The 26,203-nt window shown below is 48.3% G+C and overlaps 1 protein-coding gene across 1 annotated transcript in view; it reads right to left on the bottom strand.

The window, feature by feature from the left end:
- Positions 1–2,476: 2,476 nt before the first annotated feature.
- RHEB (Ras homolog, mTORC1 binding) overlaps positions 2,477–26,203 on the bottom strand; it is a 41,957-nt gene continuing 18,230 nt past the window's right edge. Inside the window, exons 2-8 of the mRNA XM_045086360.1 lie at positions 22,396–22,467; positions 16,534–16,601; positions 9,726–9,808; positions 8,990–9,046; positions 8,827–8,874; positions 8,002–8,083; positions 2,477–2,996 (exon numbers count right to left, since the gene is read on the bottom strand). Of these exons, the coding sequence (XP_044942295.1) occupies positions 2,904–2,996; positions 8,002–8,083; positions 8,827–8,874; positions 8,990–9,046; positions 9,726–9,808; positions 16,534–16,601; positions 22,396–22,467 (503 nt within the window). The 3' untranslated portion in view covers positions 2,477–2,903. The remainder of the gene's footprint in view (positions 2,997–8,001; positions 8,084–8,826; positions 8,875–8,989; positions 9,047–9,725; positions 9,809–16,533; positions 16,602–22,395; positions 22,468–26,203) is intronic.

The raw sequence follows: 26,203 nt of genomic DNA, 5'->3' as shown, positions 1-26,203 counted from the left end.
ATTTTGGGGAGGGACATAAAACAATTTGTTTTAAGCAAGTTGACTCGGTCCGTGGCCTGATGGGTTTGGAGCGCACCGGGATGCACCGGAGGTGGGCTGCGGGGCGGGGAGAGAGAGGATGGCCCCCCTTCCTAGCTCCAGTACCTAGTGGACAAGGGTGTCATTTCCTGAATTGGGGTCTAGGGGAGGCCCAGGTTGCTGAGGAAAATCAAGTATGCAATTTTGACGTAACACATCTGAGAGGTCTTAGAAACATCGAAGAAAAGCCCACAGAAGTCAGGGTTGCGGGGGGGAAGGTGTGAGCTTTGAAGCCTTCGGGAAAGGTGGTAGTAAAAGCTGTGACTCAGGAAACCAGGGACCGGGGTGCAGGCCGGACGAGGGCCCGCTGAGGTCTGGCAGAGAAAGAAACAGCGAAGGAGACTCACAGCGCAGCGCGCTGGGGGAGACCCCGCGAACATGGTTTCGTGGAAGCAGGGAGAAGGCTTGCCATCGCCAGCCGTGTGCGATGCTGCTGAAATGCCAAGCAACCAACCAGGAGAACCCACTGGGTGTGTGGCAAGGTGATGAGCAGTTGGGGCAAAGGCACCGGGCTGTCAGCGGCATGGTGGGGACATGGTGGGGACATGGTGGTCCAGAGAGGGGTAAGGGGCTGGCCAATCTAGCTTGAGCAAAATTCCATCAGAGTAATTTAAATTTGTAATGTGATTTTGTAATTTTTATTTATGTGAGCTGCAAAAGAGTTTATTTCAATAAAGATTTAATTTATTTATTTGAGAGAGAGTACGGGTCGGGGGGGGGACAGAATCGGAAAGAATCTCAAGGACACTCTGCACTGACTGTGGAGCCTGACTCGGGGCTCGACCTCCTGACCCCGAGATCCTGACCTGAACCCAAGCCAAGAATAGGACACTTAACTGACTGAGCCACCCGGGGGCCCCTGCAGAACAGTTCAGACTACATACCTAGTTCTACATTTGTACATACTGTACTTCAATGAGTCTAAGACATTATGTACCACTAAGAAGAAAAAACACGGTCTCTCTGAACATGATGCTTTTCCATTGATCATGAGACTCACTTTGGATTTCAGAAATGTTAGAACACAAGAAAGAAGGCCAAGAAGTGAGTGATTGAACACAGTATTAAGTAACAAACAATGTTAAGTCAGAATTTCCCCAAAAGCTCACATATCCCATTAGCAGCGAGGACACAAAATGGATTTGGTCACTGACATGAGCCAACTGCTGCTGCCTTTAAGATGGTCCTCTCACCTGTACAGAGGGTGGCTGGGAAGCAAATCCTAACATGAGCTCTGCCCCCAGGTACCACCACCCACCTCCTGTCGTGATCTCATTGCTGAAGTCTGGAGCCGCAGCATCAGGTCTGGAACACACAACACGCTCAGTAAGTCAATCAACTTGTACGCGGAGGTGATCAACGCACCGGGGAGCAGCCCCGGCCCCACCCCGTGCATCTCCAAGGCTCGAGGCTGGGGGCAGGTTTCCCTACTGGGTTCATGACACACAACAGTCTCACTGTACGTTAACTGACATTTAAATAAAAACTGGGGGGAAAACCCCAGTAACCATCGAAGCGCTGGGTGAGCTGCACCACGTAAAGGAACCCCAGGCCACCTCCAGACAGGGCCGGTCCTTCCAGGATCGCTTGGTGAGAGCTGCGCTTGCTTCCAGCACAAACACGCTGCTCCAAGTTCCCACGGACACAGATTCCCTTCAGGTGAAAAAGGCCGCCTGACCGGATTTGACACGGTCCCACACAAGGGACCCATGCAGAACACGAGGCCTAACACTGAACCCCGTTAATGAGTAATAATACTGTGCTGCCGAAGATAAACTGTTCTGAGTATTTCAAAAACTGATTAATTAAGTCAATGATAACGTTGGCTTTGCAGTTGGAACTGGCTCTGGGCACCGTCATTGGGCAAAGGAAACCCTCCCCCTTCCCGCTCGCTGGTCCCTGGGGAGCGGGACGGGTGCGGTCGGGGTCTGAAGGAGGTTCTCGAACCTCCCCCCACCCCTGCCACAACGCTTACCGGCAACATTCCCTGTCCCCATCGGTGTTGTGGGATCTGAATCAGATCCTGTCTACGGGGACATCAGGCCAGGCCCGAGGAGAAACAGGAAGTGACTCGTAACTTCCCCTTGTTTTCAAGTGGCCGATGGGCGAGCCGCGTGGTAAGGAGAGCGCTCTGCTCCGTGTCCCCATAGCACGAAGCCCCCCACTCAAGGTGGGGCTTTGAGGGTGCAGGGAACAGTCACTACTGGGGACTAATGCCCCTCATAGACCCTCCACTGCTGCTCAGCCGGGGTCCACGGACAGCTGGCCTGGTTCTGGCACTCTTGCCAGCTGTCCCCAGCCCTGCTGCCTGCGGCCACACCCTCCCTGAGGCGGGGCAAGAGTCCCTCCAAGGGACCCTGTTTTCTTCTTTAAAGGCCACACTGAGTAGCTCCAGGGGTTAAGGTTTGCAGCTATTTTATTTACAAGTATACATTTAACACAATGAAATAAACACTGATATATGGAAGCCTAGTTAATAGTAGTGTAACAATATGTATCATTTTGATGATTACATTATTTTAAACAACAAACTACACTGAAAAATTAATGCCGATAAAATTCTTGGTCATAATATTATTAAGAAATACAATATATAAATTGAAAATATGATTGCTTAAAATTTGAAAATGGAAGTGAACTCATTTGGACAGAGTCAGAGTTTAACATAATCTGAAAGGGGTGTGGGGCAGGAAAAAGCTCTGACCCAAATGAAATCTTTCAGGTTAACAGAAGGAAAAAGAAGCTGAGTTTATCTTAAAGGAGAACGGGCAGTCGGCTTCTCCCCGCAGGATCGACTCCCAGTGTCCTCTGCTTCCGCGGCGCGATTACATCACCGAGCAGGACGACTTTCCTTGTGAAGCGGCCCCATCAATTTTCTCTGCCTCCAAAATTATCCTTCTAAAAACGTCAACGGCCGTCTGCAAATCAAAGAGAAAACTAGACCGCATTAGTCTTTAAAAGAGGAACCCTGGCGAACACTACTGCCACACTGCTACTGAAGGCGGCCCGCCGCACCCCCGGCAGGTGGAGGGGCTGGTGTGGGGGGCCCAGGACTCCCTCTCTGCCCCCCACCTCACCCCCGACACCACCTGACTTGAGAACTAACCTCACGTCACACGCTTCTGACCCATTTTCACGTCACTGTAGGCAGCCCAAGGAGCCCCCTCCCAGCCCAAGACAGTGCCTCTGTAGTTTCGGGGTCTGCCATGAGCACCCCCCCTCACCTGTCAGGCCTCATTCCCATCAGAACGCTGCTTTCGCTGCACCCCTTTCCCCGGGTTGGGGGGGGTCCCCCCGTCACAGCCCTGAGCCACGGGACCGACAGCAGGACAGGCGCTCTCCCTGCTCGTCGCCACCCCCCCAGACCTGTGCCTCCCACTTCCTCCAAACTCTCGGCTTCAACTCTTAGCATCTACCTTCGAGCCACATACAAACCCCGAGTCACTTCCCCTCTTCCCTCTGGAGCAGTGGCACCGTCTCCAACACCGCTCTCAGCACCGTGACCGGTCTTTCTCGACTGCAGCCTCTCAGCCCCGTGGGCAGCCCCATGAGCCCTTCGTGAGGAGTCACTGGTATTTTGGGCAGGGAATCCCCTCTTAGGCTGAACACCTGTCCCTGGTGATAATCAAAAAATGTCCCTCGAGGGGCAGCACCTAGATCTCGTCAATACCAACGGCGAGCCCTCCATCACCCAATGTCAAGGACCCGCCACACCCATCTTCCTTCTCTCTCGTCCCTCCCCATCGCAATAACCCAAGCTCCACACTTCTCAGCCCCGCAGGCAACAGCTTCCTTTGTCCGAGGACACTTCTCTGTCCTTTAACAACTTCTCATCCTCACTGTCCTCCCGGGCCAGCAGTGACCCCACAGCCCACCGGCAGTCACTCTCAGCTCCCTTCTCCCTTCTCGGCCCCTACAGCCACAGCGGCCCCGCTCGCTCTACCTCCGGGACTGGGACTCCAAAGGGGACTCTCGGCACCACCCAGCTGATGGCCTGGGCATCAGCCTTGCCTTTCTCCCGGAATTTCTAACGCCTCTCCCCCATTCTCACACTCCGCTGGTAACTGGGTTTTCCAGTTCTCTGGGAAAACACGCAGCATTTGTAAGAGAACTCTGTATCCTCCGTCCACCAAAATGACCACCCATTGAATCTGGGCTCATCGGCTCCTTCCCTACTGCCAGGGACAAGGCACCCCTAATTTAGCCAAAGCCAGCCCCACATCCTACCTGTCTTGTCTAATCAAGGTCCCTGGCTTCAGCAAGGTTTCCTCCTCTCACATGATCAGAAAAACAAGTTGTTCATTTCACTGTACACAGAGAAATGTTCGGGAAAACACGTGCCAAGCCCTCACCAAGAAAACCGTGTGCCTGGAATCTGGCTTTTTGGATAACTCTCAGAATTCTCCTTGATGATCTGTGTGGTTTGGCTCCGCCCAAGTCTGCTCTCCTTGGTCTCCCGCTAAGACACAGCTGCAGGCCTCCGCAGAGCAAGCCGGACCCGCAGGCACATCCCACAGCTCAGAGTGCAGGACCCTCACCGCCGAGCACTGTTAACAAAGCCCACTGAATCCGTGTGACAAGCTATACTTGCAAAACGATCAATAAAATATCTGAGTTCACACAGACTGGTCTCTGATCACGTGACCACTGGTGTCCTGTGCGCGCGTGCACGTGTCTTTACTACACAAATTCCCTGCTCTGTACGAACAGCAGCAAGTGCTCGGGCGCGTGTGTGGGTTAGACTCCCTTACATGCCTCTGACATAAGGGGTTAGAATGACTTGGTTTCCCCCTCTTTGGGTGGGAAGAGACTCGCCAGGCTTGGGGTCTCCTGACTCCCTTCTGCACAACTCCAAGACCAGGTCACGAGACGTGTGACAGAGAGCAGAGACATCTCTAGACACGCCTTTGAGAGGACTGCCCAGGCCATCAGTGTCCCAAGAACTGCGTGTCACCGCTGTATTTACCTGATTTGAGTATAAGGATCTTTTCACCTTAAAGGATTCATTTTCTAATGAGGAACTTGCTGACCTGAGGGCCGTGCGAGAGCAGAACAGACGGCGGAGGGTGCACCGCCCCATCTTTGAGCTGCCCTGGCTGGGGCTGTGAGGCAGCCACACAGGAGCTTGCCTTCCTCGACACGTTTGGCTAATATCAGATCAGTCGGCTAAATGTACCAAAATTGAGAAGAACTGCCGTAGCTGGAACCCTTTCTCTTTAGCTCTGAGCCTTCAGCTGGTTCACGTTTCGTGTGGGTGTTCAGAACCGGAAGCCTCAGTGAAGCACGGCATCCGACGGATGGCGGAGGCCGGCACCCCAAAAGCCCACAGTAGCGTCACAATGTAGCCCCGGCAAACCTTCACAGGTCATTGTCAGGAAGACATTAACGAGACGGTGGGCCCTTCTAGGCAATGCCCTCAATCACGCCGGAGGAGGGCCCCCCAGCTACCCACACATCCGGAGCTGGTGGCAGAAATGCACATGGCTGTCGCACACACATCAGTGGCCACACGAACAGTGACACAACCCTGCGGCTGCTGTCTATTTAAGGACCGTGTTGATGGAATGACCGTGCAAGGACCCCTGGACCTTCACCAGAAAGAGGGACGTTAGCAAAGAGAACCAAGACAGCTGGGGCCATTCAACTGCACCCCTCCCCCTGGAAGAACACTTTTTAGATGACGTGTAACTGACACAGAACACTGCTGCTTGGCCGTGTGTGACATGATGACTCAGTGTTTCTATGTACTGAGAAGCGAGCCCCATGGCAAGTCCAGTTCACGTCCACTGCCACAAGTCACGATTCTTTTTCCTTGTGGTGAGAAATTTTATGATCTACTCTCTCAGCAACTTTCAAAAATGAAGAGAAACACAGTACCGTTAACTGTAGTCACTACACTGTAGGAGTATGTCCCTCAGCCAAGCGAAAGTTCTTATCCTCTGACCACCTTCAAATCTTTATTATGCAAAATTCCAAGCACACAGGAAAATGAAAGGACTGTATGATCATCACCTAGCCCCACTATTCTAGATTCAGCAAATGTTAATGTCTTCGCTGTATCTGCTTGCCCTCCCACGGTCCATTCACCCATCCACCCGATTTGAAAGTAAGTCGCAGATATTATGAAACTTGGCCCCTAAATGTTTTGGTTTGCATTTCCTAAGAATGTGGATATTCTCTTCAGAATTCCAATACCATCACTACAGCTATGGAAATTAACAGTATTCCCCTAATACATACAGAACATAATACAATCTCTCCAAGTAGACCAAAAATCTCTTTTACACGTTTTTAGAACCAGATTCCAATCACGGTTGATGCACAAACTCTGTAATGCAGATAGCCTGTATCCCTCCCCAAGAATACTTTAATCTGAATTATGCTCTGGTCACGCACGAAGCCCTCTCTTCCCATCCACCGGAAAGCCTGGTATAGAGGAGCCGACCAAACTGAGGTTAGATTGAACTTCAGTCCTAGTTCTTACGCCATACAGAGTGATCGGAGAAGACTCCCTGACTTCTCTGGATCTTACGCTCACTTCCAAAATGAGACAGTGCAACTAAATGGTCTTAAGGACAGATCAGACACCCAATAGATGTTTGATCTGATTCCTTTAGGAAGTGAAAGTATCTCCTGGTATCTGAATTCTTACTGTCTGCACTCAGAAGCAGAGCAGAGTCACACGAATCCCTTGTGACCTGCACTTGGGAACCAATCACACAGATTTAATCTCCCTCAGTATCTGAACCCTGGGACAAAGGGATCTGACTGTCAAGGGGGTTCCAAGCGACCGTGCACCTACCAGACAGGTGTGCCGATGGCGTCCACTGTGTTGGATGTTAGGGAGAATACAAAGATAAATGACACGTCTCGGATTTCGGAATGAATTAAGGGGCATAAGGGGAAAGAACCCTGAGGGTCAGGGGACAAGTGGCAGAGGTGGGGAAATCAGGCACCAGGGCCCCAGCGCGCCAGTCACGCTTCCCGGACAGCCTCGCACAGACACAGTCAGCAGCCACTGACTCTTACTTGAGGGTCAAACCAGAGAACAAGTTAAAAAGACTTTGAACAGTGCAAAGCACTATCTGGATGTAAGTGGTGAATTCGAGAAAGGACAGCTGCGGTCCGAGGACAGACAGCACAGGGGAAGGGGACAGCACGGGGCGTGTGCCTGCGTGGGGAAGGTGGCGGGCGCGCCATCGTGCCCGAGGACAGGGAAGGATGGGGACCAGCAAGAGGAACGGGGACAGCCCGGTCCCGCCCCGCCCCCCCGTCTGAGGGCTCAGAGTCTGTTTTCTAGACAACGGGCAACCCAGTGACAGGTCTTCGGGCAGAGGGTGACACGGTCTGACGTGCGGCCTGAGGAAGTCCATGACTGTGTGGAAACACTCGAGGGAAAATGGGGGCAGGAGGCGGGCCGGGGCTCCGGCGAGGCCTTGGGAGGAGACGGAGCCGGAGGCTGCGGGGAGCCTCCGCAGATACACCGGCGGCCGCCCGAGGGCTTTTCGGGGACCGTCTTGCGGCCTCTCCGCGGACAGGGTTAGGGGAAGACGGTTCTGAACCGTTTCCGCGCAACAAACAATCCGTCCCCGCACTCCCCGCTCCGGCCTACAGAGACGGGGGCTCGGGGCCCCGCGTTACTGCCAAGGTGACTAAAGGTCATTCGCGTTTCTCTGTTATTTCTGTACCAGCCGTTAATATAAAACAAAAACAGTAACCGACCTCCACAAAGCGGGCTTCCCTTCCCTCTGGCCCGCTGTTTTACTGCGCCCCCCGCAAGCAGAATCCCGACAGCGACCAGAGGCCGCCCCGGGCAGGAGAAGCAGGAGTGGCAGCGGGCTGGTGGTGGCGGTGTCCGGCCGCCCGAGGGGACACAGGCCCGGGAAGGCCGGCTGCGTTACGGAAGCTCTACAAAATCGGTACCTGGTTTTCTTTAGCAGAAGATTCCAAAAAAGCTGCGTTCCAAGACTCTGCTAAGGCCTTCCCTTCTTCATAACTGATCACCCTAGAGGAACAGGAAAATTCGAATGAACGCGCTGTGCTCTTTATTCAGAAAACACCTGCGTCACCAGCGAACCGGGCTCCCCGCCGATCGGCCGGATCCCCCGTATTGCGGAAGAACGCGCTACGCTCGGCCTGACCATCCGCCGTGTGGGCCGCGGAGGAGGCCCGAGCCAGGGAACGGGACAGACGTGGCCTTACGGGGTCCCCCATGCGCCAGCAAGTCCTGGCGGTTCAGAGAACGTGACTTGTGTTTTCCAGTAACCCGGGACGTGGGCAGTTTTCACGGTGAGCTGCGCTGTGAGCACCCGAGGATGGGGCAGCCGTCGGGGGTCCCGCGGCTCAACCCCGCTGCGCAGGCCGCGGGCGTCTGGCCTCCCCGACCCCAGCAGACTCTGTGGCCCTGTTCGCTGACCTGATCCTGACTGCGGGACTCGGACACCATCTCTTGAATGAATGAAAGCTTCTGTGGTCTCCTTGGAGTCCACTGGCACAAACTTAGTACCCCAAGCTAATTTCCTACCACATCTGCTTCCTCTTTTCTAGAGAAAACACTGGTCAGGATGGGTGAGGTTTGATACTGGTTTTGCTCTTGCTTGGGTGCACTCACTGCCTTATTTCTGAACCCCGACGGGCTACACCGAACACTATTCTCACCATGAGAACAGTAATTATGAAAGGTGCTTCAGTGCATACCTCATCTCAGACTTGATTTTATAAATAAGTAATTATTCAGAAGTTACATACCTTTCCATATGGAGGTCTTTCTTATTCCCAACCAACATAATAGGTATTCTGGTAATGGGAGACAAAAAAGCCACAGGAAACTAGTCAGTGCCAGATCTTACTGTTCAGAAGGCAGAACTCGAATGAGTGCAGCTCACAAAAGAGAGAAACTATTGCTACTTACTGCACTTTCCCCACCATATCCAACAATTTGCCATGAATAACTTTAATCACTTCAAAACTGTAAAAACAGAAGCATGAAATCAGACATCCATTTTAGTGTTGGTGTTTAAAAATATTATATAAGGTTTATTGTGGAAAAATACATACTGTCATCGACTCACCATTTTAATATAAAATAACCCGAACACAAGGAATTCCTTCTTTCCTACAAACCTTTTTTCACGTGTGCATGTATTTGACACTGAGTAACCCTTACTGAGAATATGCAACATGAAATAGGTGAGCTATTTAAATGGCAAAGTCTAACACGTAGCTGACAAATCACATAAACACAAATTTTAATCTCTGAATGACATCTGTGGGATGTTCTTCAGCTAGAGGCCCTAGCCGTCAGCCCGGCTTCCACATTAATATGGTGAAAACACACAAAAACTAAATCAATTTATGTAGTAGTTCCAATTTCCATTAGCAGAAGCCCTCAGATCATGTGCAATCACTATTTATCTAGGCAGCTGGAGGGAAGACATACGGAGTTTTTATTCTATCAGTGTTAAGAGAACATCTACTGGGATTTTTTTCCCCCCCTAACAACCTGTTTGCTTCACAAGACAATCACTGAAAAACATTTAGCCTGGTAAGTCTGATTGTTACTATAACTGATTCCATCACGATCCTTTAAAACGATGAATGCCATCGAGCCAGAGCAAACAAACGGAAGCAGCAGGAGGGAATTCTACCTTTTGATTGATGTCACAGAATACACAAGAATATAGCCATTAATATCTATGGAGTACGTCTGAGGAAAGATGGAGTATTCATCCTGTGGGAGAAAAAAGAATTCCATGTGAGTAGAGGCTTCATGCAGCATAACAAGCAATCTGTACCCAGAGTTTCTTGCACATGACCTGGCCAAAGAAATCGAAGGAAACAAAAAGTGGATTAAAATGTTCTTCTAGAGGGGCGCCTGGGTGGCTCAGTGGGTTAAGCCACTGCCTTTGGCTCAGGTCATGATCTCAGGGTCCTGGGATCGAGCCCCGCATCGGGCTCTCTGCTCAGCAGGAAGCCTGCTTCCCTTTCTCTCTCTACCTGCTTCTCTGCCTACTTGTGATCTCTCTCTCTCTGCTGAATAAATAAATAAAATCTTAAAAAAAGTAAAAATAAAATATTCTTCTAGAAAAACAGCCTATGCACTCAGGACTTATTTAAGATCAGTTTGGGGCAGATAACTGCTTTATGCCAACATTCGAAAAGCGACTCTGGCTCTTCTAGGACTTTTGGGGAGAAGGCTAGTAACTTTTGCAGTTCCCAGGGAAAGAAGATGGAAGGAATGACAAGACAACAGGTCCTGTGATCTTACAGGAGGCGAAAGCACTAACACTTCTTTTATGGAGAAAAAGGCCAGAACCTTAGATCTCATGGGAAATTCATGAGTGCTTCTGGTTTATTCCATCAATCTGTACTTTCCTATCTAAAACTGTTATGTCCTCACTAAACCTATTCTCTGCGTGTGAGTCACAATGGCCTGAGTGCCAATTTGCTGGTCATTAGTGGGCTGTCCCCAACACCTGAGAGGGAAAGGAAAGAGGAGAAAATCAAAATGCCAGACCCACTGTACCCAGACTTTTGAGGATCAAATGAGTTATTTATTGAGCAAGTTTAGGAATTAAAAACAAAGGTATACATTATGTAACCCTGTGTCAGTACCCAGTTTCCATAAAGCAGTTTAGGAAACTTAAAACTCGGCTTTAAAATAGTAAAGCATACTGAGAATCTAGTAATGTCACTGCAGTTTGCCTTAGTACACGCCACTGGCTGGTATAAAACATTTTATTCTCTGTTGAAATACAATTATCAACATGCCACGTATTCCCCAAGCACTATTATAGAAAATCAGGTCAAACCATCATATCAAGTATCGTATCAAGTCTCTGTTAACTTTGCAATTCTACAGTACGGTTACAACGAATGTTCATGATGGCTCTGAATTACTGCCCCAAATCCTTACTATTTACCATTGTAATAAAGTATCTTTATAAAATAAAAACCAAAGGATAACTGAGTTTTATTCTCAGTTCTTTGATATCATCAATAGTGTCATCGATCTTTCGTCAGAAGACAGCACTTCTACATCTCAGGGCTTAGCACATATGCAAAACAAAACCTTTGTTTTCATGGTCAGTTTCATATTAGTTTCATTAAATGGAGTTCATTTTAGTGTTAAATTTTGAGAATGCATTTTTGTGAATGGAATGACAGGTCTTTCTAACCCGGATTAAAAACAAAATTCCAAATCATTTTAGTCACCAGCTGAGCTACAGCAGTACACCCAGAGTTCAAATCACCTTTTCCCTGAAGAGAAGATGTGGAAATAAAGAAATTAGTCATACTTCAGAGGCGTGGTACAAACAATCGTCAGTTAGAAAGTATCACAGGGAAAAGCACCTCCAGCTGTAACAGCAACCAAAAAGGACAAAATTCCTAGGAATAAACTTAAGAATTAAGTGTACAATCCATCTGAAGAAAATCATAAAATAACCCAACACATAAAAAATGTGTTGAGTGTGCCATGGTCCTCAGCAAGAATATGTAGGTCATCGAGGTATCCATTGCTCGATCCTAAATTAACATATAAGTGTAACTGAACCCTGATAAAAAGTGTATTTTTCGGAGAAACAGCAATTGTAGAAGGAGCTGGATGAAACCACAAAGCTACTTATTTAACTAAAATGAGCACTTACTAGTTTGTAAGTAAAGCAGACTGAATAACCTATGAAGACCTAGACAGACAGGAATTAGGTAAATGCTAGTACCAGCAGTTAAGCTCAGTGAGGGTAAGAGGTAACACTCACCGAAACTGTGTGGAAACAAAAGCATCTGGGGGGTAAATGAGCAGCTAAGCTGATCTCTAACTCACACTTGAGCAAAAATATATTCTAGAGCATTTAAAGATTAAAAATGGAAACCATACGCCTAGTCAATGGGAGGATTTTTAAGAACAGTATCAGTTGATGGGGAACCCGGGTGGCTCAGTTCGTTAAGCGTCTGCCGGCTCAGGTCCTGGGATCGAGCCCCGCATCCGGCTCCCTGCTCAGCAGGGAGTCAGTCTGCCTCTCCCTCTCCCTCTCCCCACTCTTTAGTTCTCTTTCTCTCTCAGAAAAAAATGAACAGCATCAGTTGAAAAGAGATTAATAAATTCGACTATACGAAAACGAGAAAGTTCTTCTTGACTAAAAACCTTTCAAACAAAACCATAGACCGAAAACAAACCAAAACCTTACAGCTTACATCACATAAAATGCTATTTTCTGCACGGTATCAAGGGGTCTTTCAAACCAGTAAGCAAAGACAGTCCTCCCCAGGGAAAAGGGGCAGAGCACAGGGACAGGGTAACTCCCAGAGAAGGAAACACAAATGCCCTCAAACAGAACACATGCTCAAATGCCTTCATAAGAAGAGAGACACTTAGGAACCAGGATACTCTCTTTCACCCAGGGGACTGGCACATAACAAGAGATCTGCTAATACGCTGTGCCCACGGGCGCGCAGATGAGCGAGTGAGAACAGAGCGGCCGGCGGAGGACGCAGCCGTCCCGCCACCAGATCGTGCTCCTGGACGCAGGCACGCACCGTCGAAATCGACATGAGACACTGATCGCTGCTGTCACTGGTGGTGGCAGCAGGACTGGAAACCACCTGCGTGTCGATCCATCATCAAAGTACGCTCTAGCCGAATGACGGCATATTACGTAGTCATGGGGAGGCAAACCGGGGGTGTACCTAAGACTGCAGAATCACCTCTGAGGTGGAGATACGGTGATCCATTACTTCTCAGGTGAAAACAAAAACACCAATTCTATTTGTATGTTCACATAGAGAACATCTGGGAAGCACATCCTAGAAATGGTGATGGGGCTAGTCTTAGAGGGGTGGAGCTAATGCCACCAGAGTAGGAAAGACTGAAGCTTTACTATTTACCATTTTGTGCTATTTTATTTCTGTAGCACGCGCATTTAGTACTGTTTTAAAAAAACTGTACTCAATACCCTTTTTTTTAAAAGGGGGATCTGACATTATAAACACGACTCCCACTGAGTCACTTGTCACTGAGTCTACTTAAATCAGGTCCAAACAAAATCTCTCATGCAAACTAAAAATAATCGACTTGTATTTAACTATGTTCATCACCATCCCTTGCCGGGCAATGAAACCAGCTACGCTATAAACTAGTAGGTAAACAGGACTTGCTGTTACACGCTGCTACAGTCGCCCCTAAAACGAGTACACCAGTGGCCGAATGCGCTCTAGACGGCAGCGACAGGATCTGTCCTTACTTCATCCTCTCCCCGCCACTGGTGGCCTCAGCCCCAGCCCACAGGAATCCAATTCTACAAACAGCTCTCGGAGCAGCTGGAAATGCGACATCTCATCCAGCTGCTCCTTCTACGTGGTTCTGCGGAACCGCACGGCACAAGGTGATGCGCATGTCGCGTAAGGACAGATCACAAACACGAACACAACCTTCCACTCCACAGTCTCCCAGATGGATGCGGCCGCGAAGAACACTACTAGCTGCAAGGAGAACCAATTATTCACGGCGGCTAAATTTGGAAATATTCTGTGCAAAAATTCTCTAACTATTCTTATCTGGCAGTAAGAGAAGCCACAGGAGCAAGACAGGCAGAGCTCGTCACTGACCCTGCCGTCCCTCACACTACGCACTCACTCCGAGACCCCTGCTTCTTTGTGTGCGCGGGGGGCATCCTTTGTGACTCTGTCATCAGAGCAGTTAAAGGCACGTGATGCTCCAGTGTACACTTAGGCTTTAGAACCCTAGAGGAACATATCTTCTGTTTTGATAGGAGGCAACAGAAAGGAATTTTCTCTCCAGAAAAATGTTTTTTTGTTTTTTAAAGATTTTTATTTATTCGACAGAGAGAGAGCAAGCCTAAGTAGAGAGAGCAGCAGGCAGAGGGCAGAGCGAGAGGCAGAGTCCCCACTGAAGTAAGGAGCCTGATGCGGGACTCGATCCCAAGACCCTGGGATCATGACCTGAGTTGAAACAGACGCTTAACTGATTAAGCCCCCCAGGCGTCCCCGGAAAAACGTTTTTCAAGGATGGCTCTACTCCCAAGTATAAGCGACACCTGCACTGTTCCAGTCAGTGTCCTGTTAACAGCAACATCAACTTGCCATGCTAGGCCCTGCTCTGGTCTTAGGAGCATCAAAGATCTACAGATAAGGACCAAACCCTGTGAAGCTCTGCATCCACTCTAAACCGAGCGCCAGTCCTACAAAGGCAGGCGCTGCGTCACCAGTTTACAGATGAATCTGAGGCACAGAGAGCTTCGTAACTTTCTGAAGGTCACCCGGTTAGTAAAAAAGTCAGGATATAAGCCCCGGCAGCGTGACTGCAGAGCCCATGTTCCCACAACTCTGAAATGCCCGTCCTGCTTCTGGCCTCCGACAAAATGCATTTCTTTCTTTCTTTTCTTTTCTTTTTAAAGATTTTATTTATTTATTTATTTCACAGGCAGGGATTACAAGTAGGCAGAGAGGCAGGCAGAGAGAGAGGAGGAAGCAGGCTCCCCACCGAGCAGAGAGCCCGACAGGGGGCTTGATCCCAGAACCCCGGGACCATGACCTGAGCCGAAGGCAGAGGTTTTAACCCACTGAGCCACCCAGGCGCCCCGACAAAATGTATTTCTACAGTAACATCACATGAAGGTGATTTGCCAATTTACATCCTCATCCCCACTTTCCAGAAGCTTAATGAAAATTCAAAATGAAGATATAAAAAGCAAATACAAATCTTGATAATGTCAGAGGCCCACTATGAACGACATGGCCGTGTTTCTTCGCCCAGGACACCATCAGTTAACACCCACTGTCCTATTACCAGGCTCCCTTCACTCTTAGAAGTGTCTTGTTTTAGGCAATCAATTACACAGTCATCTTAACCATAAAAGATACAAATTCAGAGACTCCAATACAATGTCTTATCCCAGAAGCTCTTCTACAGTAACTTCTAAAATAAGCTGTGTCCTCCACATCCTCACTCCCCGATGGAGACTTCTACTGCTCCCCTTGTTCCTTTCAGCTCCAGACCCCCTTTCTGTCACTGGACAGGTACCCTGCGGAGTAATAGCCTGGGACGGCTCAGGTCGAAGACAAACATCATGAGGCCTGACCTCCAACATCCATTACACCCGCCACCAGGGGGCCTTTGTACGGGGAACGAAGGGGATCCGGGGTAGATCTCTGTGATACCCACATCCCATCTATTTTCTTTGAAGCCTCCAGAATTGAAACTCCAGGGTTTCTTCTGGGCTCATACCACTTCTTATGGCTATGTTCTTGCTTCACCAGGGGGCTACGCTTGGCTTCTATGTTCACTTGGAAACATCAAGCAGAGGGCGTCCATTCTAAACCAAGACAGGCCACACCACTCCATGTCTACCTCAATCTCCCCAGGCTCCAGAAGAAAAGCCTCCATTTGACACGGCAGAGCAGATTACACTACACAGCCCCTCCTGCTAGTCTGATCCTTTGTCAACTTGAAGATGCAAGGAAGGACTCAGAGACCAACATCCCCACACTCTAGCAACTGTGCAACATGTTCTGTCCAACAGAGGTTTCTAGTAAAGGCTGGACTTGGCAGGGGGAAGTTCAGCCATCAGGGTTAAGGGTTTCTCTGTACTCTTCAAGTTCTCTGAACTTTCACCCGCTGCTTCTAGTGAATTCCCCTAGTCTTCCATTCTTCAAATCCCTACTACCTTAACCTGTGAATACGGTGTTGGGGTTTTTTTTTTGGGGGGAGGGGGTTACTTAATCTTTGGCAATCACCTACTGTCTACAAATCAAATCAACACTCCCTAATCTAGTAATCACGTGACCCATCTACCAACCGCCTTCTTTCTGCCCTATACTTTTCTCTTGTCTTTCCCCGAAAAGACGTACTTTTGTCTTATTATTTATTTGACAGAGTGAGATAGTGAGAGAGAGAGAGAGAGAGAGAGAGAGAAAGAAAGAGAGCGCACAAGTATGGAAGCCCAACCAGGGGGAGCAGCAGAGGGAGAGGGAGAAGCAGGATCCCTGCTGAGCAGGGAGCCCGAAACGGGGCTTGATCCCACTGGATCCCACCGGAATCATGACCAGATGGTTAACCCATGAGCCACCCAGCCACCCATGAGTCCCTAAATGTATTTTTGTCTTGATGTAGAATACATATTAGAAAGGAAGAAAAAGCTCTAATAGGATTCTGATACAGAATGCAAGTTTAGAAAATGGAAATACACCATCCTACGGTAAATGCAGACCTTCCCAATGCTATGAGTGTATTTCACACAAGTCTAAAGTAGAAGAGCAAGTGAATAATTTGGAAAAACCACCATAACGTGTTAGAGGAGAGAGCCTGTAAAGGTTCAGTCAAACATATGCCACGAGGGGTTTCCTTGACATTGCTGCTGTGTTGAAGCGCTGACGGCAGGGCAAGGACTGCCCGAGAGAAGGACCACAAGCAGATTCGGAGACACCGGAGACACTTACCTGCCCAGCTGTGTCAACGAGTTGAAGATGATATTCTTGTCCATTGACTGTGATCAATTTTGTGAAAGCTACAGGAGGAGAAAAGGAATGAAATATTAGTTTAAGTTGATTTTAGATCACCTAAAGCTTGAACACTGACAACCAACTATGCAGAGTCCCTAGTAAGTTCACAAAGAGATCCCGTAAAACACAATGGAACAGATCGGCCCGAGTTTACAGATTCCTCCCCACTTCCATTATTTAACTAAGAATACTGGCTGACTGATGAAAATCAAGGTTCAGTACGCTTTCAACTTTTTTGAAGGAATTGTAATTAGGCGACAACTCGTCTCCTTTAAAAGTCACCCGAGTGCACGATCTGTGGCTATGCCTTCCTCTTGTGAAAAAGTAAAACACAGGACATGAAGTCTAAGGTCCAGCATGGACCCCAAGCACAAAACTTTTCATTAATTTACAAGTCTGGTGTCAGAGCACAAAGAGATAATATTAACTGCAGTGTTAAGAACTTTCAGTACATTAAAACAATTAACAATTCTATTGACAGATAAAACAGCAACGGAACAGTTCTGTGTGAAGCCATCATTCCACTGAGCTTAAGGATCGAAGCAATTTTGTGACGACTTCTTTTCCTTACCAAGCGGGGAAAAAAACCCACCAGACTTAAATAACTTCCGGAAAAGTCAATTCAGAATTCTGAGGAGACAGACTTCAAACAAATGTAGACAAAAGAGGAAAGAACTATTAATAGTAACAGAATATTACAAAGTGTAACCATCTGGAACCCTGACAATGAACGGGAACGGATGTCTTCTGCATCGCCATTTGTCTCAGACACGTGAGTCCTCCAATTCTGGCTGCCCACTCGACTCGACCAGAACTGGGCAGCAGAATCTACCCCTCGCACAGCTGGGAGTGGACCCACTGCTGCCCACAGACTCCCACAGCCAAAAGGGAAAGCAGAAACAGACACAGAAATATTACGAGAGAAAACCTGAAGTGATGAGGGGAGAGGGGAGAGCTAAGCTGAATGCTGAGTTGCACAGGGAGAGAACGGGAAGCTCATGCTGGCACCGTCACCTCCTGCTGCAAGCAGGGGTGCGGGAAGCAGGTGAGCAAAAACCCGGACCAGGCCACCCAAGGGGGCTGCCACACTTTTTCACATTCTTGTGCCCCTGATGGGGACGCCAACTTTAGGAATAATTAAATCAGATGAAAACCGAACCCAAGTATTTCAAGACAGGGAGTACCCAATATTTTCTGTTTTCGTCAATTCCAAGAAAAAATTGTGTTGTACTCCCCCCCCCCGCCCCCCGATGGATTGGCCGCGCTTTCCATCACTGTCCGCCAAGAGGCAGTCACGACACTCCCGTGCTCAAACTTACCTCAGTGAGGTAAGCCCAAAATGTGCAGTTTAGTCTTGGCGAAAATTAGGGAAGTAACCACAGTGAGCAACAGAACTAAGGAACCGTGGTTACGAAGTAGGACGTAACTGCTGTGAAAACATCATTCATTCGCGCAAGAGCTATTTCTTGAGTACCTACCTCCCCCACCCCCAGCCCCACCCCGCCCCAGGGAGCACAGCTCTGGGTGTTCTCGAAATGCTGCGACTGACCTCAGTGAGCTTCCAGCCCTGGGGACAGACGGTGGACCCAGATGCCGTCAGGCATCCTCTGTGGGAGAGGAGCACCCAGGCGGAGGTCGACCAGCAAGTGACCACGTGCAGCGAGGAAGAGCAGGGAGGTCGGCGCAGCGGAGGCTGAGAGTGTTGGTGACCAGGTTGGGAGGAGGCAGAAGACCTTACAGGAGATGGTAAGGACTGCAAGAGTTTTACTGTCACTGTATGGGAAAGCGAGGGCTCTGAGGCGGCGAGTAAACTGGTCTGATTTCTATTTTAAAGCGATCGCTCCAGCCCTGCTACGGATGATGGAAACAGGCAAGAGTGCGCAAGGCCACTGGCGGGAACCCGTAATACAGCGCCCGTATAGACTCGGGATCTGGAGATGACCATGGTGGTATGGATCGGTCTGGATCGGCGGGGCAGAGAGGAGAGGAGAGGAAAGCCAGGGTGGAATTCTGGGTGTAGTTCAAAGGTAGAGCCCAGAAGGATCTGTGACTGGCTGGAAGCAGGGTGTGAAAACGGGAGAGGCGGGACAACTCCAAGGTTTTCGGCCTGAGCAAGGAGATGCCTGAATTGGTATTTACCAAGTCAGGAAAGCCTGTGGGAGGAGCACTGGGGATGAGGGAGGACAGGCACGAAGAAGCCTGAACCGAAGAGGAAGCGAGGGCAGCGAAATAAAGAAGAGTTTGGGCAGGGGGTGCTGGAGAGCCGGGCAGATCGCTGATGGCCAAGCGCAGAGAAAGCCCGAGCCTGACGCCAGAGCCCACGGGCGCCCTGCGCTGCCAGGTCCGGAAGATGAAGATTCAGCCAAGGAGATGTGAGAAATACTGGCCATGAGCGCAGCGTAAAACAGGGAGGGCATGTAATTGTACAAAGGATATAAGAAATAAAATTGTTAATCAATGTTTTAGTATATTCTTGCCCATAAAAAGGATGTAAATCCTCCAACGCACAGCAGTAAAATGAAATCGAGGTCCTTCCATCTGTCATGGAAAACTGCCTCTTCTTATTACTATAGAAAGAAAGGGACGTGTAATAAGAGATCTGTCAGTTCCATAAACCAGGAACCAATTCTTCTGTGCGCTCCAAGTCCAGGCTCTCGCCGCAGCGGGAAGCTGGCTCTCTCCTCGCTTCATTTTCCTGGACCCGCTCACCCTCCTCCTCCCTTTCTCAATCACTAGAGAAATTAATCCAATTTCCAACCGAAAATCCTGAAATTGCCCTAAGCAGCCTAATAGCTACTTACTGGTAAAGCCTGCTAAAAATAAGCAAGGTAATAGATTTCTAGAATCTGGAATTCATAAAGTGAGATTTGTGTCACTGAAGTGTATCCGGACTCCTAATTCATATCCTACCGAGAAGCCCACCCACCATGCAATGCCTGATAATGCCGCAAAGCTCCTAATTAGAATTTTCCAATTTTCCAATTTTCTGAGAAGGCTTATTAGTGCATCAACAGTACCACCTTTGAGATGGCAGAAGCTGTAAATTGCTATTTGTCCTTAATTTATAAACTACTGCTACTAAATTTCACCACAGCAATTTGGTTTGTATTGAGTTGTCAGATTAATGACACAGAATGTCGCACTGGCATACACTGTATTTTTGGTATAAAAATTTCCCCAAATTAGAAAATTCGTGGTTTTACGGATGTTATTCTCTTGTATCCCATTCTCAAAGATGACACAGTTCCAGAAGTTTTGTTTTCGTGGTGATGCGTTCAGAGCTGTGTCCCCACTCCATGTCCGCTATGAACCATTTATTCTAAGTTAAAACGTTAAGTGTAAAATAATGACCGGATTATTTCCAGATTTACAGTGCATGGAGCTTTTTAAAACCTTAAAACCGTCCAGTCATTTGTTAGCAACAGGCTTACGAGAACCGTTCCATTTCTCATTCCCTGTAATCGCTGAACAGTGTTTTTGACCCAACCGCGGAGGAGAGAGCGGAGGGTTTCTGCCTGGGTTAAATGGTCAGAAGCACGGTAAACAGAAACGGGCCTGCATATGCCTCATGAGCTTTTAAGGGATTCATACATTCTGATATTCATTTTTGCTCCTGCCTGAAGAATTTAATAAATATTCTTAATCCATTTTTGAGCTGAAAATGTCTTTGTTACTGAACACCAAGTATTGTGTAGAAAGCATTAAACACACAATTAAAGATGACGTTGACAGGGGCAACTGCGTGGCTCAGTGGGTTAAGCCTCTGCCTTTGGCTCAGGTCATGATCCCAGGGTCCTGGGATGGAGCCCCACATCGGGCTCTCTGCTCAGCAGGGAGCCTGCTTCCCCCACCCTCTGTCTGCCTCTCTGCCTACTTGTGATCTCTGTTAAATAAATAAAATTAAAAAAAAAAAAAAAAAAAAAAAGATGGTGTTGACAGCCTTCCAAGTAGGGTCACCTCATTCAATTTCTAAGATAATATCAAAGTTGAGCAAGCCGGATGCTCACTGGACCGATTAGTTACATACAAAGGAAATCTCTACACAGCACCACGACTCTCCCTCCACCTCAACACCTCGACCCAAAGTAGCACAAGGACACACAATTACAATAACCACGTGTGTGAGCAGGGCTTACCAAGAAAGCTGCATTCTATTATTGTCTGAACCCAAGAACCAAACGAGCCTTACCCCTTTTAGGGGACGCAATTCCAAATAGTTACTTAAGGCCATGACTGCAGAGCTTAAGGCCATGACTGCAATTTTCTTGTGTTCTATTGCAACGGAGGTAACCAAACTGGTTCACGCAGTGCTCAAATCAGCCCGCGCCTCCGCCGGCACACGTACTCTTCTCCAGGGGACGGTCCTCAGCGAATCAACACAGGATTGTATGGCGCCGGGACTCCTCCTCTCCAGATTCCAGCAGAGCTCACTTTCAAACCCTGGTCTCCCCAGAGTCGGGTCAGCAACCGCTGTGCGTCCTTCCTTGCCACCAGCGTACCGGGACATGGCCGGAGAGCTGCAATTCTCAAGTCAGAGGAGGGCAAAGGCTTCCCGTAAAGGTCAAAAAGCCTGTGTCGCAAGTACTCAACAACTCTGCTGTTGCAGAGCGGAAGGAGCCACAGACACGGTGAATGAACTCGCGGCTGTGTTCCAATAAGGCTTTACTTACGGGCGCAGAAATGTGAACTTCATGTAACTTTCACAGGTTACAGATATCCTTCTTTTGACTTTTTCAATTATTCAAAAAAAAAAATAAAAACCATTCTTTGCGCGTGCGCTGCGCAGAAAGGCAGTGTGTTTTTCTGGCCTACAGGCCGTAGTTGCTCCACACCCTGTTGTGAGCCTCTTTTGAAGTCTCTCTTGCAAGCTCTGGGCAGGTGAGGTCCACAAATCTAGCTGTTGAAGTTTATGAAACCTACTGTTAAGCTGCTTCGTGTCTAATTCGTGCATCAGGTTTGGAAGAATCCTGTGTTCAAATGTGTCATCTTCCTGGTGACAAATCCTGGGTTAAGTCCAGGCATCAAGAATCTGAGACGACTGGTTCTTGGGTCTATTTAGGGTTTTATGATCACCTGAAATAAGACCAGCTTCCAACAAACCAGGTTCTTGGATGAAATGCTTAATGATCCTAGAATCAAGACTCTCACAGTCCTAGGATCCTTTGGCAAGATTTCAGAACCACGGATTGGAAGTGGACAAGGTAAAGGCTGTGGCTGGTCCTGTTCTCTGGTGCTTTTCTTCTGCGTAGGGCCTGAAATGTCAACAGACTTTGGAGCCATCTCTGTTTCATGCCCCAACTGCTCTCTCCATCCCAGAAGAGCTCACTTCTCCACAGCCTTCTTTCAAGTCGTCAGGGCTAGAAGGGGTTAGGGGTGCGGGATGGGGGAACGGCTCACGATTCCCTAAGGGTAAGGTACAAAGGATCTGGAGTTTTTTCATCCTTTCTTTTCAAGCTTGGAATCCTTAAAAAGAGCTACTGTTGAGAAGGAGGGGAGAAAAAAAGATTGTGCTCTCTATTCTTGTTTTCCTGAAGCAGGAGTCTGGGATACGAAGTTCACTGTAGGACTGGATTCCTACGGAGCGGAATAACAATTTCTAGATGGCGGGATCCGGACAGTGAATAAAAACCCATTTAGTGTGAAGTGGATCAAACTTTTGGAAGCTTTTTTGGACCCCAGTTGGAGATCTGTAAGGTTTACCCCAGTAAGCCCTGCCATCGAAGCCTCCAGGAACACAATGGCTGTTTGTGTGAAGAATGCGGGCTTCTCAGTTTATAAACCCTTCAAAACAATACTTACTGTTTTCTATGGTTGGGTCGTAGGAGTCAACAAATTGGCCTTCAACAAACTGAATCGTCAATGAGGATTTCCCTGTAAGAGAGAGCAAAAGCTCAGTATGTATCGGCATAAAAACGGAACAAAAAATTTAATGCTACTATTTTACCAACCCCCCCCACCTCTAACAAGATGAGGAGACGGAGAGTACTCGATCGGAACACACTCCTTTAATTAACTTCTGGGCAATTTCAAAAAGGAAATAAATTTCATGAATTTGCTTTATATGAGAGGAATTTAAGAAATTAAGCTACTACGAATTAAATGCTTTTGTCCCACTGACAAATATTACTGACCAATAAGCGCATCGTATATTCTGTTAAAAGGAAACACAATCCAAATTAGGGCTAAGTGAAGCTAATTTGCTCTGGCATCCCTGAAATGTGGATATCAATTCTAATACAGAAAATAGTAAAACGGGTTTTCTTTGGGCTCTTTCATATATGGCTGTTAGAAATGTAACCAGGTACAGCTTTTTAAGGGGGAACCTGAGAATATGGAACAGCAGTCTTCACTTAAAAAACTCCTTGAAGGCAGAGATCCTGTCTCAAAATTCAGTATCAAAGGCCTCGTGATGTCTGGCACAAAGAAGACAATTAAGAAATGTTGTGGACTTCACAAAATCACTGCTCATCATTGAGCCCATGTGCTAAGAAACCAAGAGCTGGAGCCCTAAGTTCTCACCTCTTTGTTACCTGATTTTCCTACTCAAGGACGGTAGGGACTAGGGCACTCCATACAGACAGCACAAGAACAGTCTGAGAAATGACGGAAGTGGTCCTCCCATATCTCACCCCGGTCCCTTTCTTTTCTTATGCATTCTCAGAGCACAATTTTCAAAGGTGTTATGTTTTTAAAAGATTTATTTATCTGAGAGAGTGAGAGCGTGTGCGCATGCGTGAGCGAGCACGGGGCGGGGGGTGGAGGGTAAGGGCAGAGACAGGGAGAGAGAGTCTCAAGCAGACTCCCAGCTGAGCGTGGACCCCGACACGGGGCTCGATCTCATGGCTTTGAGATCGTGACCTGAGCTGACGCTTAACTGCACCACCCAAGGTGCCTCACCATTTTATCTCTAAGTAATTTCTACACCAGAGTGGGGCTTGAATCTACTCCCCAAGATCAAGAGTCGCTCGCTCTTCTGACTGAGCCGGTCGGGCGGCCCCTCAGAGCACAGTGAATTTTAAACACAAGCTCCACACGCTTGCTGCGTCTCACTGAACTGCCAGCTCCCAAGATCTTCAGGATAGGGGGCACCTGCGTGGCTCAGTCATTAAGCATCTGCCTTCGGCTCAGGTCATGGTCCCAGGGTCCTGGGATCGAGCCCTCCGTCGGGCTTACTCAGCGGGAAGCCTGTTTCTCCTTCTCCCTCTCCTCCTGCTTGTGTTCCCTCTCTCACTGTGTCTGTCAAATAAATAAAATCTTTAAAAACAACAACGACAACACCACCACCCCAAAAGATCCTCAGGGAGTGAGGTTTGTACCAGGAACCTTCTGCCCCGGGGTTTAGGCTGCGGCTGCCTTCCTCTGGCCCGCGAGAGGGCAGCTGGCAGGTGGCACGTTTTCACGACGAAGGCAGGCCCCGCACACGTAGAAATTAATGAATTAATAAGCCGGTTTAAGCAGGGAGCCTGCTTTCTCCTCTTGCTCTTTGCCTGCCTCTCTGCCTACTCGTGACCTCTGTCTGTCAAATAAATAAAAAAAATCTTTAAAAAAAAAAAAAAGCCCCATCTTTAGGGAGAAAACTGGCTTTCTCAATCAGCTTGGTCCTAGGAGAAAGGGACCATCCATTAGGGGAGGCAGGACTGCGGAGAAGCCTGGGCCTCCCCTGGGTCTCTCCCCTAAGGGGAGATCATTAATTATTTAAATTAAGAAGGGACAGGAAGAGTACATTTGCTGACAGGACACAGCCGGGCATTTGGCTGTTTCCATTAAAAAGCAGAACTATTAAACAACCAGCGCTGAAGTCTTCCTATTACTCTTAGTCCACAAATCCCACTGTTCCTCATGTTCCCAGTCCTGGTTCCAACCATTTCTGGCTTTTGGGGATACCATCGTCCTCTAAAGCAGCAGCTTGGCTCTTAGGTCAGGCTTTTGTGCCGTTCACCTGCAGCTGCGAGGGCCACTGTTAGTGCCCTGCTCGCGTTAGTGACGAGTGCACCGATGTACTGATGACGAGGTGCCAAGGATGTTCTGTACTTGATCACAGTTAACAAGCCCCTCCCCCATGATAATCTCACACGTTTACTGTGGCCTTTGCATTCATCAGATTCAGATTCTGGAAGACTAGTTATTTCCTGAAGGTGTTTCATCCTCTCTCTCAGTAGGCTCATAAATTAGTATAACCTGAGGGGATTTCAAATTCCAGATCAACTCTCTGAAGAAATGCTGAAGACAATACAGGAGTGATCGGAAACAAACCGAAAGGCAGCTCTTACCCGATGCCTGTTATCACTGCAGAGAGAGGCACGGATCACTCCTTTTAGGCTAACATTACCAAAAAGGCATGGAAACAATATATCCCAGCAGCCCACAAATATTCTTCCGCCAGACTAAAAACCACCTTAACTTTAAAAAAATCCTACAGATCATTTTTAGTAAGTTTCTTCTAAACATCTACCAGGTAAACACAGCATTTACGTATTTCTTGCCAAGGATAATATGGCCAGTAAGTTTGTTCACCTGGTATTTTTTTTTTTATTTTTTTTTTTTTAAAAGATTTTATTTATTTATTTGACAGACAGAGATCACAAGTAGGCAGAGAGGCAGGCAGAGAGAGAGAGAGGGAAGCAGACTCCCTGCTGAGCAGAGAGCCCGATGCGGGACTCGATCCCAGGACCCTGAGATCATGACCTGAGCCGAAGGCAGCGGCTTAACCCACTGAGCCACCCAGGCGCCCACACCTGGTATTTTCACTTCGCAAGACACACTTGCAAGGCTGTTGACCGAACCGCTCACACTCGTGACTGCTGCAAAACAGGCACTGTACAGACAACATTTTAAGAGCTTTCAGATTAATTCTAAACTAGTTGTCATGATTATTTTCTTTGAAGATTTTACTTATTTGACAGAGATCACAAGTAGGCAGAGGAGCATTCAGAGAGAGAGAGAGAGAGAGAGAGAGAGAGAGAGGAGGAAGCAGGCTCCCTGCTGAGCAGAGAGCCTAATGTGGGGCTTGATCCCAGGACCCTGAGATCATGACCCGAGCAGAAGGCAGAGGCTTAACCCACTGAGCCACCCAGGTGCCCCATGATTATTCTTCTAAAAACCCACACTATTTTCATGTATTACCTCTCCCTCCCCTCCCCCAACCAGCACTCTATGGAACAGCTGACACGTTCCTTGTTCACTGGGACATAATGGGGAGGAGTAGGTTTCAATCTACCAACTAGTCTGTCAAATCATTTGGCGCAAGGGTCCACTGGGAACAGTGTGATGTATCTGGGACACAATCCATTCCGAGGACTGCGTTCCTTTTCACCTCAAATTCTCCACATCACCTTACGGGACCCTGCCGTCCACATATATAAGATGGTTTAGCTTCAAAGCGTCACCGGAATTGCCACCGATAATTCCCTCCATGCCAGCTCGTGCGCATACCATGAAACACCGGCCGGTTGCCCCTCCCAGAAGACTCCCCGTCGTTCGCAACCTCCCTCGCACCAATCCCAAGCAGGACGGCACATTCTCCCAGCACCCTTACTTTCTGACTCCTGTCCAGGACATCTCTGGAAGCAACACTGTCAAACCAGGGGCTGTAATCCACCAGGTCATG

Source organism: Mustela putorius, unplaced genomic scaffold, assembly GCF_011764305.1.
Source record: "Mustela putorius furo isolate JIRA1106 unplaced genomic scaffold, ASM1176430v1.1 tig00000929_pilon_pilon_pilon, whole genome shotgun sequence".
NCBI lineage: Eukaryota > Metazoa > Chordata > Mammalia > Carnivora > Mustelidae > Mustela > Mustela putorius.
This window is presented reverse-complemented; position numbering and strand designations above follow the sequence as displayed.